At 32.2% G+C, this 13,741-nt stretch overlaps 2 protein-coding genes across 2 annotated transcripts; one reads left to right on the plus strand and one right to left on the minus strand.

The window, feature by feature from the left end:
* Positions 1 to 1,338: 1,338 nt before the first annotated feature.
* LOC126749953 (acyl-CoA synthetase short-chain family member 3, mitochondrial-like) lies at positions 1,339 to 9,388 on the plus strand. Its single transcript, XM_050459514.1, has 7 exons — positions 1,339 to 1,600; positions 1,661 to 1,889; positions 8,069 to 8,379; positions 8,434 to 8,579; positions 8,643 to 8,865; positions 8,971 to 9,146; positions 9,202 to 9,388. The coding sequence occupies exons 1-7, from the start codon at positions 1,354 to 1,356 to the stop codon at positions 9,277 to 9,279; spliced, it is 1,410 nt and encodes a 469-aa protein (XP_050315471.1). The 5' UTR covers positions 1,339 to 1,353; the 3' UTR covers positions 9,280 to 9,388.
* Positions 9,389 to 11,398: 2,010 nt separating this feature from the next.
* LOC126749954 (C-factor-like) lies at positions 11,399 to 13,738 on the minus strand (the record flags this gene model as incomplete). Its single annotated transcript, XM_050459515.1, has 3 exons — positions 11,399 to 11,701; positions 11,753 to 11,902; positions 13,616 to 13,738. Coding segments are annotated over 3 exons (498 nt in total), but the record flags the coding sequence as incomplete, so codon positions are not given.
* Between the last annotated feature and the right edge of the window lie 3 nt (positions 13,739 to 13,741).

A 13,741-nucleotide genomic window follows, 5' to 3' on the forward strand; every position in this document is an offset into this window, starting at 1 on the left:
AATCTGCTACATAAAAATAAAATAGATAGTATGGCATTTAATATAATATTAACAACTAATAAACTAAAATTAAAAACCAAAACAAAACCCAAAAATAAGGATAATATTACAATAATAGTGCTGGTATAAGTTACGAGTGTTATTGGAAAATAAATACGTTTAAGATTATGCATTCACATATGAGTGGGAATATAAAAAAAGATAAGAAAAACAAACATATACAATGCAAAAATAAAATCATACAAATAAAATCTTAAGCTAAACGTAAATAAATAATAAAACATAAGTTGAAATAAAATTTTCAAATATAAAATGAGATAAAATTTAATAAAATCAGAACACAAACACACAATAAAATTAAGGTGAAATAAATAATACATAAAACTTAAAATGACATAGAATAATTTAAACCTATAAAATAAAACGTGTAATGTATAACACAGAATATAAAATTAACATAACATAGAATAAAGATAAAAAAACACAAATACTAAATCTCTGCAACAAATTTTCTCAGGAGCCTTTTAAACACGTTAAAACTATTAAGCCCCTATATAATATTGACTTGAGCAACTGAGTTTACTTACTTAAGTTTGAGTTTACTTTTTATTACACCTGTCAACTAGGAAATCTGTTCGGTTGCGAGTATAATAATAGTGAACATCACTAAAAATTGTCAATTTATCACAGATATAGTCTGATAGCAGATGATGTTTTAATTTAAAAATAAACAGATAAACATAATTCTTTGGTTCACAGACAACATACCTAGGGCGTTTAACATAGACACAACTGGGGTATTACGATTACATTTAAGGATCAGTCTCATAGCTCTATTTTGTATTATTTCAAACTGGTTTATTATATATTGGGGTAAAATAAATAATAATGTAAAACAAATTGGATTTCTTGATACTGATCCAGCTTTAAGCATGCTTCCATATCAGGCAGCCTTATTAACACAAGGGCCAACTTCTTTACACCTCAATCTGTAGATCAGCTTTTTTTTTTCCAAATCTATCAAGTTTCGTATCGGTTTCTCCCTCTATGAAAAAAGTAAAGTTGATTAAATAAAATAAAAATAGATTTTAAAGTATTTGCTCCAAATAGATGACCACATTTTACTAGAATATAAAAATTAGTTTTAAATTTTTATGTTATTGGCTTTATGGACACAATAGTTCAGTTGCAAGCTGACATAAACAAAGAATTGTGGGCTTTAGTGTAGAAGAGGAGGAAGGTTTATTTTTATAGCGTATTATTGATGTGATTAGTAGGTGTAACTTAACCTCTTCCCTTCTCTTTCATTTTGTCTTTTATTAAAAAAACAAACAAATATCCGCTCAAAACCTAATGTTTCTTTTCGTTTTCTTTCTCCCTATTTGCAGTTACATAACCGAACTAAATCACGCCATTAACATATCGGTCCATAAACCGAGCAAATGTGTGGTGTTCCAACGTAAAGGCATTTTGATCTCCGAACTGGATCCCGAAAGAGATATGGACTGGGAGGAAGCGGTAAAAAACGTCGAGAGTGTTCCGTGTGTCCCCGTGGAAGCAAACGATCCACTTTATATCCTGTATACCTCTGGAACTACTGGTAAGTCTCAAAATTTACCTTATCTACAACTTAATTTTAACTATTGCGCTGACTTCTTAGGTGAACCAAAAGGTGTTCAACGTCCTGTGGGTGGTCATCTTGTAGCTCTAGCATTCACGATGAAAGCTCTATACAATATGGGGCCTAATGACGTATGGTGGGCTACCAGTGATTTCGGATGGGTGGTGGGACACTCCTATATGTGCTATGGGCCACTAGTGCATGGTATTACTAGTGTTATTTATGAGGGAAAACCTAGTACTACTCCTGATGCTAGTTCTTATTACAGGTAGGTATTATTATATAATGTTTTATTAATTAACAAAGGCCATATTATAACAAGCAAGAGGTGACCTGAAAAGGACAATAACGACAAAGAGTATAAATAAGAAGATGATTCTGAATGACTATTTGAAGAAAATGAGATGAAAGGAAAAAGAAATAAAAAAATAGGATGACAGTCAAAAAACATTAGATTTTTATATTCTTTCAAGCTTTGGGAGAATTTGAAATGAACCACTAAACCAAGAAAACTAGACCCAAAATATTTTCTATCAAAACTATTTTTTTTCAAAAAAGCTAGAATTTACAAAAAATTGTATTACCATTCAGGTTCGGTACAATGGAACTGAAGAGGTCGTGAGAATAAGATAAGAAACTAAAATAACTGAACAATTATAAGAAGAATAAGAAGTTCTGATGAAAGTCACGACTGAGCACCTACAAAAAGAAAATTAGAAGAGAGAGAAAGAGAGAGGGAAAGAGAAGAGCAACAAATGTACACATGCGATAAATAATCAAGAGTAGCCAATTAAAAAAAGGAGATAATAAATAGTGGCAAGAATAAAGAAAGTAAGTGAGCTGAACTAGTTATTCTGTTGAAAACCATAAAAAAGGACGAGCAAAAAGTACAGGAATATAAAATTAAAAAGGAAATTTAAATGAGATAAAATATCACAAATCTACGAAGAACCATAAAAGAATAACAAAATAACAATAAGAAAGCATGAGGAATAAGAGGGAATACAAAAACGTCAAAGCGAACTAAGCAAAAATATAAGACAATAGTTAAAAAATATCAGAGCTAAATTAAAATCTGTAAAGCAGTTCTATGAGCTAGAAGTGTAAAATAGAACTAGAATCTAATTTTCAAAATAATTGAGAAGTGTAGAAGTAAAAAATATATATAGATAAGAATAGTTGTACACAGAAATTATTAACCTTTAAGTACTTCTAGGACTTACAGATAGAACATAGCGATCATCAACGGATCTTGGGATTTCAATGGGTCTGACCAAAAAATTAGTAAAAAGTCCATTGACTGTTTATTACTTTTCACTTTTCGGTAATGTCCAGTATCACCTCATAAGAGATAATTTCATAGCAATTGTTAATGAATCTTAGAAGACTAAGATCAGATTAGATACCAAAAAAGCGGTAAATATCTATTTTTTTACTTTTAAGTCCATTTTTGTCATATCTAGGATGAACTTAAAGTTATAATATTCTTACGTAATTAAAGTATTTACAAATAAAAGAAATAATTTCATAGAGATGGACAGCGAATCTGTGGGCTCCGATGGGTCTACATACCCAAAAATGAAGTTAGTCCTTTTATTCACTTTCTACAGGATATACTTGAATAATTACTTTTCTTACGTACTTATAATCTTTACAGACAGTATTCACGACTAATTCTGGGCTCATTGTCCTTTTAATAATAAGAAATCTCCAGATTTGTATGGTTCTGTTACAATTTCCATATTTCTAGATACCTTGTCAATACCTTCACATTACTCATTCATTATACTTTGTGGTATTATTTCCTTAGCTTCTAGTATACTTTACTTTTTTTTGTATTCATCCTATGACAAATTTATATATTCGAGAGATTTGCGTCTTACTAAGACCAAAATGGTTTTAGATCGACGACTCGTCCTCACTGCATGCCTGAAACCCATTTTAGTGTTCGATTGGAAACACAGACAGTGACTCTAAAGCTTCTCTACATTCCTGAACCAGAACTGAATAAATACTAGATGGTTTTAAGGGAAAATTGATTTTCAAAGTAGATCAAATAGAATAATATATTCAGAATAAAAAATAGTAAATTACAGCATACAACTGACGAAATTCAACACCCTGTTTTTCTTCCGTTGCCTTTTTGCGCCTACTGGTTAATGGTGCAAGTATTGAAATTTTAATAGTGCAGCTGCTATAGTAAAATATAATAAAAAAATTAATGTGATAAAAATTATGAAAAACGACGGAAGCAAAAACATGAGAGAAGAACTGTAAGAAAAACGGGAAGTTAATATTTAGTATTAATGGTACTAAAGGGGTTCTGATGACAGGAAAAAAACTAAGAATAAAGTAGCGAAGGACAGAAGATACAAAAACAAACGAGAGAAGAACAAGAAGTTCTGCTAAAAAACTTCAAAGATAACGTATAAAAAAAAAGAGAGAACTGAAGCTAGAAATTTTAAGATATAATGGTCTAAATAAGATCATGAAAGACGATTTCAAAAAGAAAATATTAAAGGAGATGAAACACAAAAAAGCGACAGAAAATAAGAAGAGTAAGATGTTAATTGAGGAAGCCAAAAGTAATAAGGAATAAAGTTAATATTTAGGTTTGGAGAATCAATTCAACAAGAAAAATGTGCGAAGAATGTGTAGTGAGAATAACAGAAATATGACAAAATAAAGCAAATTGCGAGAATTAAAGGGAAGCTGCTAACAAAAACAAAATAGATACAAGAAGAAATAGATAGATGAAAAAGATAAGGCCGATTACGAACCACGATAGAAATAATAAAATATAAGGAGCAAAAAATGGTTTGCAAAGAGCGGGTAAAACTACAGACAAGAATCCAGACTCAGTTCAGAAGGAGTCAAATGCTCAGCAAAAAAATTAATCAATATTGAAATAAACTTGAAAATGAAGCAATAGTGATAAGATTAAAGCATGGATCTCAGTTATCTTTATTCTAAGTTAAATTCGTCAGTTGTACCAATCATTAAGTACAAAGAATATGATGGTAGTGAATTAATTCAAAAGTGACATCTATAGATAATAGACAAAGTCATTTACAAATAACCAATTAGGAACTAGTTTAAGAGAGTGAGTATTGGCACCATCTTAGCGATAAGACGTAGACACGTGGCATGGTGAAATTTCTATTAGAATTTACTAATTTTGAGCGATATAGAAACGGCATAGAAAATCTAAGTTGGTAAGAGTTCACACCTTTTCCTTTACCCAGCTTTTTTTATCCCTACATAGCTTTTTTCTTTTGCTTAATTTTAAATTTTGCTATTTTGCATGTAATCTGATAGATAGCGCTTGACATGAGCACCGATAGTGGAGAATTATTGCTGCAATACATCCTCTGTACCAAATACAAACACACAAATCAATAAAACTCACCAACAAATACCGAACAGTAGATGATGGGCCTTTCAACGAAAATGATGATAGAAATATTTCAAAAATGCATCCGATAAAACAGAGAATTGAAAAGAGAAAACATACAAGAGGTACATAAGATCACGAGAAAAGGTAGAAGCCGTCTAGGCATTAAATTTTTAACAGTAAAGGAAGCAAACGAGCTTTTGTAAGAATGACAATTTTGAAGCAACAATTCCAGAAAATTTAATTAGCTGCAAACGATTTTAAAAATTCAGTCAAATCAGAAATCAGAATTTACGCCAGCAAGGAAAATAAGCCAAAGAAAAACAAATAATGAGGGACAGATTGAATATATATATGCCAACACAAACACTAATAGTTACTTTTGAGAGCAAGAAACTTTCAAGAGAGATTATAATTGACTACTATTGGTCACAGACATACAAATATATACAGTGCATCCCAAAAGTTATGTCTAAATTCATTTAAGATTCAGCGGTGTGTTCGAAAAAAAAAACGCTCGGACCCGTCGATTTTTATTTCAAGTTGCGCATTTTTGTACGTAAAGTTTGTATATACAGGGTTGCTCAAAAATATATTACGACCATCAACTTAATTTTTTCAAATAAAGCACCTTTTTTTTATTTTATCTTTGAATTTCGCTTGCACAACTTGAAATAAAAATCGACGGGTTCGAGCGTTTTTTTTTCCGAACACACCCCTGAATTTCAAATGAATTTAGACATAACTTTTGGGATGCACTGTATCACTGATCACCAGTCTTACAATGAAGAAATTGCTTAAGACTTGAGCACTTTGAACAAACATGTAGAAGTAAGAAATGATGTTTAAGGTGTACCGCAGATTATTACCTAGACTATCCTTGGTAATGGAAATTGGCTTTTATCATCCACGGAAAATACATCATTTTAAGCTCTTCTACTTCAATAGTTCATTTTTGTTTTCTTTGAATACCCAATGTTCAAAATTAACAGGAAGAAGTGCCTAAAATAATAGATCAAAGTTCCATATAAGAAATGGCCCTAGAAGAATTAAACCAGGATTTTAATTATCTCGAAGGATTGACTTCAATATCAAGGAAAAATATTAAAACAGCATTAAGTGCACGCAATAAAATGAGAAATTGCTCCAGAAGCCTGGGGTATATAAGCAAATTACCTAAGATTGTGAAAAACCAGGAAAAACTTAAATTCTATTAAAATGCCTGAAATAAAACTGCTTTTAAGAATTCTTCTTTGTCTAGGCATTTTCTCAATACAATCTTTCATGGCTTTAAAGATATTTGTCTCTCTACTTTTGCAAGAATTTTTTCTCTTATTCTTCTTCTTAATATTTAATTAAATCTTGATAGTATTGAGGTACTTTTCTGTTGCCCATAATTATTGTGTAAAAGTAAATAATAAATAAATAAACATAATTTTTCTTCAAAAAGATTGCAAGTAGAAAGTTTCACAGATGGCTTCAGACAATTTTAAACCACAAATTATTGAGAAAAACGCTGCTCACAAAAAACATTAAGCATAAATGTCAAGAACATTACTGGTAATATTTTTAATATATAATAATTTCAATTTCTCACCACTTAAGCAGTTCTTCTATTTTCATCTCAGATGTTTAGTTAGGAAGTCTTGACCTTCATATGGGACCTGGTCCTGATCCCATTTTACTAAGAAATTGTTGTTTTATCTTCAATCTGGACCTTGTATTTTACATACATATAACCAGTCATGAAACATGTGATAAGCTGCCGAAGTGTGTACACTATCAGCACACTCTTAGTAACTGTTGGTAACGAACTCAGGTGGACAATGCATACAAATACGAGTAGCATTATAGGAAAGGCACAAAAGGGACTAAATGTTATGAGATCAGTGACCTGAGTTTGGTGGGAAGCAGATTCTAAAAAATTATATTAGCAATATATAAGGATATTGCTTTAACACATTTAGAGTATTGACTGGGCGTTTTGGGAATATTCAAAACATCAAAGGCCTATTGGAATAAGATGAATAATATCCAACACCAAGAATTGCAAATAATTACAGGATGTATGTGATCCACACCTATAAGAGCCCTTTTATCAGAAATAGGAGAAGTGCCTCTGGAAAGTCGGCGAATCTGGATAGCTGCTAAATTTTAGTCTAAATTCATTGCCTTAGATGGCAGCCAAATAAAACAACTAACTACTAAATTTCTACCAAATTTATAATGAAGACAAACTTATACCAAAGATGACCCTAGAGAGGAGGAGGAGGATATTATGTTGACATTCAACCAATACCTCAAAAAAGACTGGTTTTATAATGTAAAATACAAATCATGTAAACAATTAACATTGACGTGCAAAATGAGAATCAATCATTGTTTGACACCAGATCTCCTGTATAGGATTAAAATAAGGGACAGTCCGATTATGAACAGAGGAGATGTAGATCATATTATTATATTGTTTAATTGTCCTATACGAAATCAGCAAACAAAAATTCTATATAATGAATTAATGAAAGAAACAGGGGAACCAATAAACAATAAATCTCTATTAAACAATCTATCATTCAGTTCTCTTTTAAACAATCATAATCTTAGTAATGGAAACATCAAAACAAATATAAACAAATAATACCACCGGAAAGCTATAGCTTTAACTGCTTTACTTTGCTTAGTTTTTTATATTTTGCTTTGCTCTGCACGTAATTTTATAACGCTTGTCCAACTTTTGATTGCTTGTATTATTAGTTTAATCCTTTTTTCTTCTGGCTATTGTTATGTACTTGACTATTATTGTTATTTACTGCTCTGGAAACCACAGAGCGAGAAGCGTGTTTTCCCTTTGTAAATCCTAGAATCGACTGTGCTACTGGTATCTTCCATCGGATCACTTTATTTGAGCGGCTGTTTGCAAAAATCTAAGCTCAATGATTAAAGAAGAATAACTAGTTTAAGAACATTTTCTTCTTCCATCTCCCACCCTCTAAATTCTTTACTTCACTTTTCAGTAATAGAAACTATAGTCGTTTTCCTAATATTTTTTTTAGGATAATCAACGACTACAAAGTGAATGCCATGTTCACAGTTCCAACAGCGCTCAGACTCCTCAGAGAAGTAGACCCAGAAGCAAAATTCGGAGCAGAATTCGACATTTCAAGTCTAAAACACGTGTGGGTAGCAGGAGAGCACATGGACTCTTCCACAAAACTATGGGCAGAAAAAATCTTTAATGTCCCAATAACGAACCACTGGTGGCAAACGGAAACTGGAACGGCAATCTCTGGAACATGTGCCGGACTAACGAATCCTTGTCAAGATAGCACCTTAACCACTGGATTGCCATTTCCAGGATATAATGGTAGAGCTTATAGAGTTTTAAAAATGACAAATTTTTCATGCAAGTCTCTTTTAGTTCAAGTCATTTCAAAAGATGGACGGCTAGCAGATAAAAACGAGCTTGGAAGAATAGTTATTAAGCTTCCATTGCCACCTGGGGCTTTAACCACGCTTCTTAAAGCAGACGACAGGTTTTATAAAACATATTTTACAAAATATTCAGTAAGTATGCAATAATTGTCTTAACTTCAGGGTACTCATTTTCAATATTCATCAAATTTCCAGGGTTTCTATGACACAATGGACGCAGGTTATTTAGACGAGAATGGTCTACTATATGTCACAGCCAGAGCTGATGACATCATCAACGTAGCTGGACACAGACTATCCACCATAGCTATTGAAAATATAATATTGTCACATCCAGACATTTGTAACGCTTGTGTCGTTTCTGTGCCAGATAAAATAAAAAACGAGGTACCACTGGGTCTTTTTGTAATGAAAGAAGGTACTATATAGTCAGCTTCATGGTGACGAGTCAGCACGCTGACTTGCCATCATTAATTCATTTGATTGAAAAGTGACAGTTTTAAATACTTTTCTTTATTTTTAGATGCTAACTTAAATGAATACTTGATAGCCCAAGAGCTGGTGATTATGGTAAGAGAGTATTTGGGTCCTGTAGCATCTTTTAGGCTCGCCATAGGGGTAAAGGCCCTACCGACTACCAGATCTGGAAAAATTTGCAGAAAATCCATTGCGGATTTGGCCAGAAATAAGTTGAAAAAGGTAATAGTCTTGTAACATTTACCAATATTGGAGTTATATGTTTTTTGTTTTCTAGATATCCAGTACAGTTGTGGACCCCACTGTATACAAAGAAATCGAAGAATCTTTAAGAAAATTGGGTTACTGTTCCTAAATTGGAAGAACATTTGTGGTTTCTCTTATATACTATAAGATGCATGAAAGGTTTTGTAATGTAATTACTGTTTAAAAGGATTTATTAAAATAAATATTATTGTGATCAATGAGTGAAGTTTAATTGACAATAAACTATTTGAAATTAAAAAAATCTGTAAGAATTGATTAAAAATTTGAGCGGTGCGTCAAATTTTGTCTGTTGTCCAATAGATGGCCTTAAATGTATGATGGAGAATTCTATAGGTGTAAAATCTAAAGCGCAAAAATCATTAATCTCAATCTAGTTATTAGTCACTGGATTATTGGACATTTTCTTATGTTTTTGAGCTTATGCAGTAATTTCTTAAAAGTTCTTAAGTGTTGGATGGTATTTTCTGTTTTATTTCAGACATGTGGCGATATCTTAAGCTTTTCCTAATATTCTGGAGAATATTGGGTTTCCTGTCAATGACATATTAGCCCAGTTATGCCCCTTGGCCACTGACTACTTTTAGTAACATTCTTATTGGTCAAATCGGGCGTTTTTTGGTGCAAATAGGCATAGGGCGGTAAAAGATCAAAGCATTTGAGCAACTTTTCTGTCTCTGAGTTATTTTGATTAAGTCTATAGGCTGCACTTCTTTCCTTATTAAAGAATATTCCTAATGTAACTTTCTTGACCCGGAGGGTACCCTTTTGCAACTGATTTTTTTTCTTTACTCTTATTTTGATTAAGTCTATAGGCTGCACTTCTTTCCTTATTAAAGAATATTCCTAATGCAACTTTCTTGACCCGGAGGGTACCCTTTTGCAACTGATTTTTTTTCTTTACTCTTAACCTCTCGTTATTTCATCGCGTTTTCTCCTTCTGTATATTATTGGGTCATTTCTTATGTTCCTGGGCCTATATATTGTTATTTATTATAAGTTCTAAGTGTTGAGTCTCTTGTTGTATCTTATTCAAGGCATTTGACGATATTTGAAATTTCTGAAATGAGCTTGAGTTGAGGCGGCAAACATCAAAGGATTTAACCAAATGGTCTCCCATCTTTTATAATGCTTGGGCACATGCAAGATATACGGGGGTTTTCTATATTAATACATACAACGTCAGTGAATGCCTCTTGAGGACTGACTACACCTAGTGATATTTTCATCAGACTTTTTTTGACAATGCAAAAAAATTTTTTTGTAATACTAAATCATCATTTTGCAATAAAATACATATTTGATAAATGTGGCTTTAAAGGGTAAGCATTTACAGCCTGTCAAAGTTAGACATATTTCACCTTTATTGAGTAAAAAAGTATTGTATAACTTTTGAAAAATTGCTGCCATTTTGTTGGCGTGCGTTTTGACAATGTAAAATATATTTTATTATAATTTCAAATAAACATTTTGTAGTAAAATACAAACTTAAAATGTGTGTCTTTAATAAGTTAGCAATGCCAGGGTGTCAAAGTTAGGCATTGTTGCATCTGTGATGGGTAAAGTTTGACTTTTGAAAAATTGTTTGTATTTTGTTGCTGGACGTTTTGACAATATAAAACGTCTTCTGTTCCAATTTTAAATAATCTTTTTACGATAAAGTAAAGTGCTGTCATTTTGTTGCTGGACGGTTTGACAGTACAAACCATCTTCTATTGCAATTTTAAATCATCTTTTTACAATAAATTTGTGTATTTAATGGATTAGCAATGATAGGCTGTCAAAGTTTGATTGATAAGTTGGTAAGGTACAAGTTTTGAAGAAGTGCTGTCATTTTATTGCTGGACGTTTTGACAGTGCAAAATATCTCTTGCAATTATCATTATTGTCAAATTAAACGTTGTTTGCTCAAAATGGACAGGCTTATGCAGTTATTCCTTATATGCTCTAAGTGTTAATGACATTGTAATTTCTTCCTAGCAGTTGAAGCCATTCCTTGGAAGCAGTAAAAATTATGGATCATATATTTCAGGAATTCAAAGTAATTTTTAAATCCAGACTCTTAAAGTAATTTTCCACTTTATTGCAGGCCTTTAAGAAAATTGTTTCCATGAGAATGAAGGAATTATAAAAATTTCAGTCATGCTCTTAAATAATACCCATATAGATTTTTTAATTCCTAGCATTTTGACATACGAAATAAAACAAAATTGCGATAAATGTATAATAAAAGTTACACTTAAAACTTTAAACTTAAAAACTAGCACAAATACTGTATCTCCAACGTGTTACCAAGGAAGAGCTTTCCCATCATATTGAAAATATCCCCCATTATGTTCCTCGCTTAAATTGTCAATGAATTTCACCAAATGGCCACAGCTGTCCTCAACGGACATGGGTGCATTAGCACCACCCATGTCAGTTTGCACCCATCCAGGATGCACACAAGTAGCCAGAATACCATCGTTCTTAAAGTCTATGCTCATTGATTTAGTAGCCATATTTAAAGATGCCTATAATATGACAAAAATAATTAAACAAGAAATCCTTAAAATATAAAGTACCTTTGAACATCTGTAAGGATAAAATCCACCATCAGTATTTTGGGCTATGGAACCCAATATCGAGGACATATTTACAACGGCAGCTTTGTTGCTTCCCATTGGCTCAGCTGAGTTTGCTTCAGCTGCTTTTTTCAGAAGGGTTAGCAAAGCCTGAAAATGCATTTAAAGTATATTTCTGTAGGCCGGAGGTATACAACACTATGTCCAATTTTGGCCAAAATTGAGTTAAGCACATAGTTTTATGGCATTTTTTGTACTTTATTTAGAGGCATAAGACACTATCGTTTATTTTTTATATTAACCCAATTCCATAGAAACTTTTAACACCATGTGACTTTTTTATATGAGGTAAAGAACACCAAAAGAAATAATGTCGTATGCCTCAAACTTAATATCCAGAAGTGTATATTTTACTTCGGGGTAAACAACGCCAAGTCCACTTGGTGTTAGGTTAGGTTATATTAATTATGATTAGCAGAGTCCGGAGAACTAAGCAAGGTATAGAGAAAATCCAGCAATCACCAGAATGCAACGTCTTTGAATCCCAAAACTTCAAGTGCCAACATGAAGTGATCAACATATAACAGCATGCGAATGAAAGAAGCTGAAATAGGCAAAAAGGAAAACTTCTTGAAAAAATATGTCCCTTAAATTTAACATTGCAAATAAGCTCCTACTAATGCAAGTGAATTATGAGCTTCTAGGTGAATGCCTATGAAATGGTTTATTTTCGACTTCAATTATTGAAGGATTCAGTGAAAAAAACACCAGCTGAGTTTTGCCCTCATTAATAGGTAAGCCAAGCAGTAAATCCTCCTGAGATTCCATGCCATTTCACCTAAGAATGTCAATAGTTTTGCTGACATTCAGCAGTGTTGTGTCATTTGCAAATAAGGTTGTAGAAGAATTTCTGAAAATTTATTATTTTAATCTATATCGTTAATATAATAAGCAAAAATAAATGGACCAAGGCTGAGCCCTGGGGAACCCTTTGAAAGTTGAAATTACTAAGATCATTAAAAATATTAATTACTCTTCCTTTGTCAAAATTAATAAGCCATTTCAATTTCTGAAAAAAGAATAAGACCAGTCATATGTGCCAAATTATACGCTATTTAAAAATCGGTATTGGCTGTCTCTCACGATGTAAGCTCGCAATATCTTCAGTCCGTTGTGATGCTAATGATATCTTTGGCAAACAAATTGCTGCTAATGGTTTTCATTAATAATTTGAAATTTAAAAGACAAAATGTATTGAAAAGTCTTGAGTAAAAGGAGTGTGACGATTTGTTTCTTATATTCGTTAAAAAAACTTTTTTACTTAGAAATCCGGGAGAATGTGTATTCACTCACATATTAGTCATGTTATGGAGGCTTGGGGGATATGTGGACTTTCTCTTCTATTTAGTCTGTAAAAATGTGTATCTGCTGGATAGTTTCTGGCTTAAAATACTGAAACGATTATCATTGTGCTTTTGTTAAAAAAATATTACTATAATAATTATTTATCTGCTGCCTTTTGTAAGTGCACACATTTTTAGGCTAGCGTCTAGTCAGTTGCCAACACCCGAATTGAGAACCCAGCATATTATGTCGAATTTAACTTATAAAACTCCCATTGATTTCCATAGGAGTTTTCGTGGGTATCTAGGATGAATATATTAATCAATTTATAGACGATTTAAACCTCTACAACGAATCCGGAAAAATTAATTAGTCGATGACAACCGACATATGCTGCATTCACACATATTTAAAACAGTGTTCCGTCGAAACCAATTAAGTTTCGCGGTTTGCAATTGATTTTTGATTGTCACATGCCTTTTCAATATTCAAATGTGAGGTAATTAAACATGAAACTACCTTAGTTAACATAATTGGTCCAATTGTATTAATCGCGAAGCTATCAACTAGCTGATCCATCTTCACCAATCCAATTCTGGTAAATTTAGGTGAATACCCTGCGTTGTTAACTCTCACGAGATGTGT

This window comes from Anthonomus grandis, unplaced genomic scaffold, assembly GCF_022605725.1.
Source record: "Anthonomus grandis grandis unplaced genomic scaffold, icAntGran1.3 ctg00000938.1, whole genome shotgun sequence".
Classification (NCBI taxonomy): Eukaryota; Metazoa; Arthropoda; class Insecta; order Coleoptera; family Curculionidae; genus Anthonomus; species Anthonomus grandis.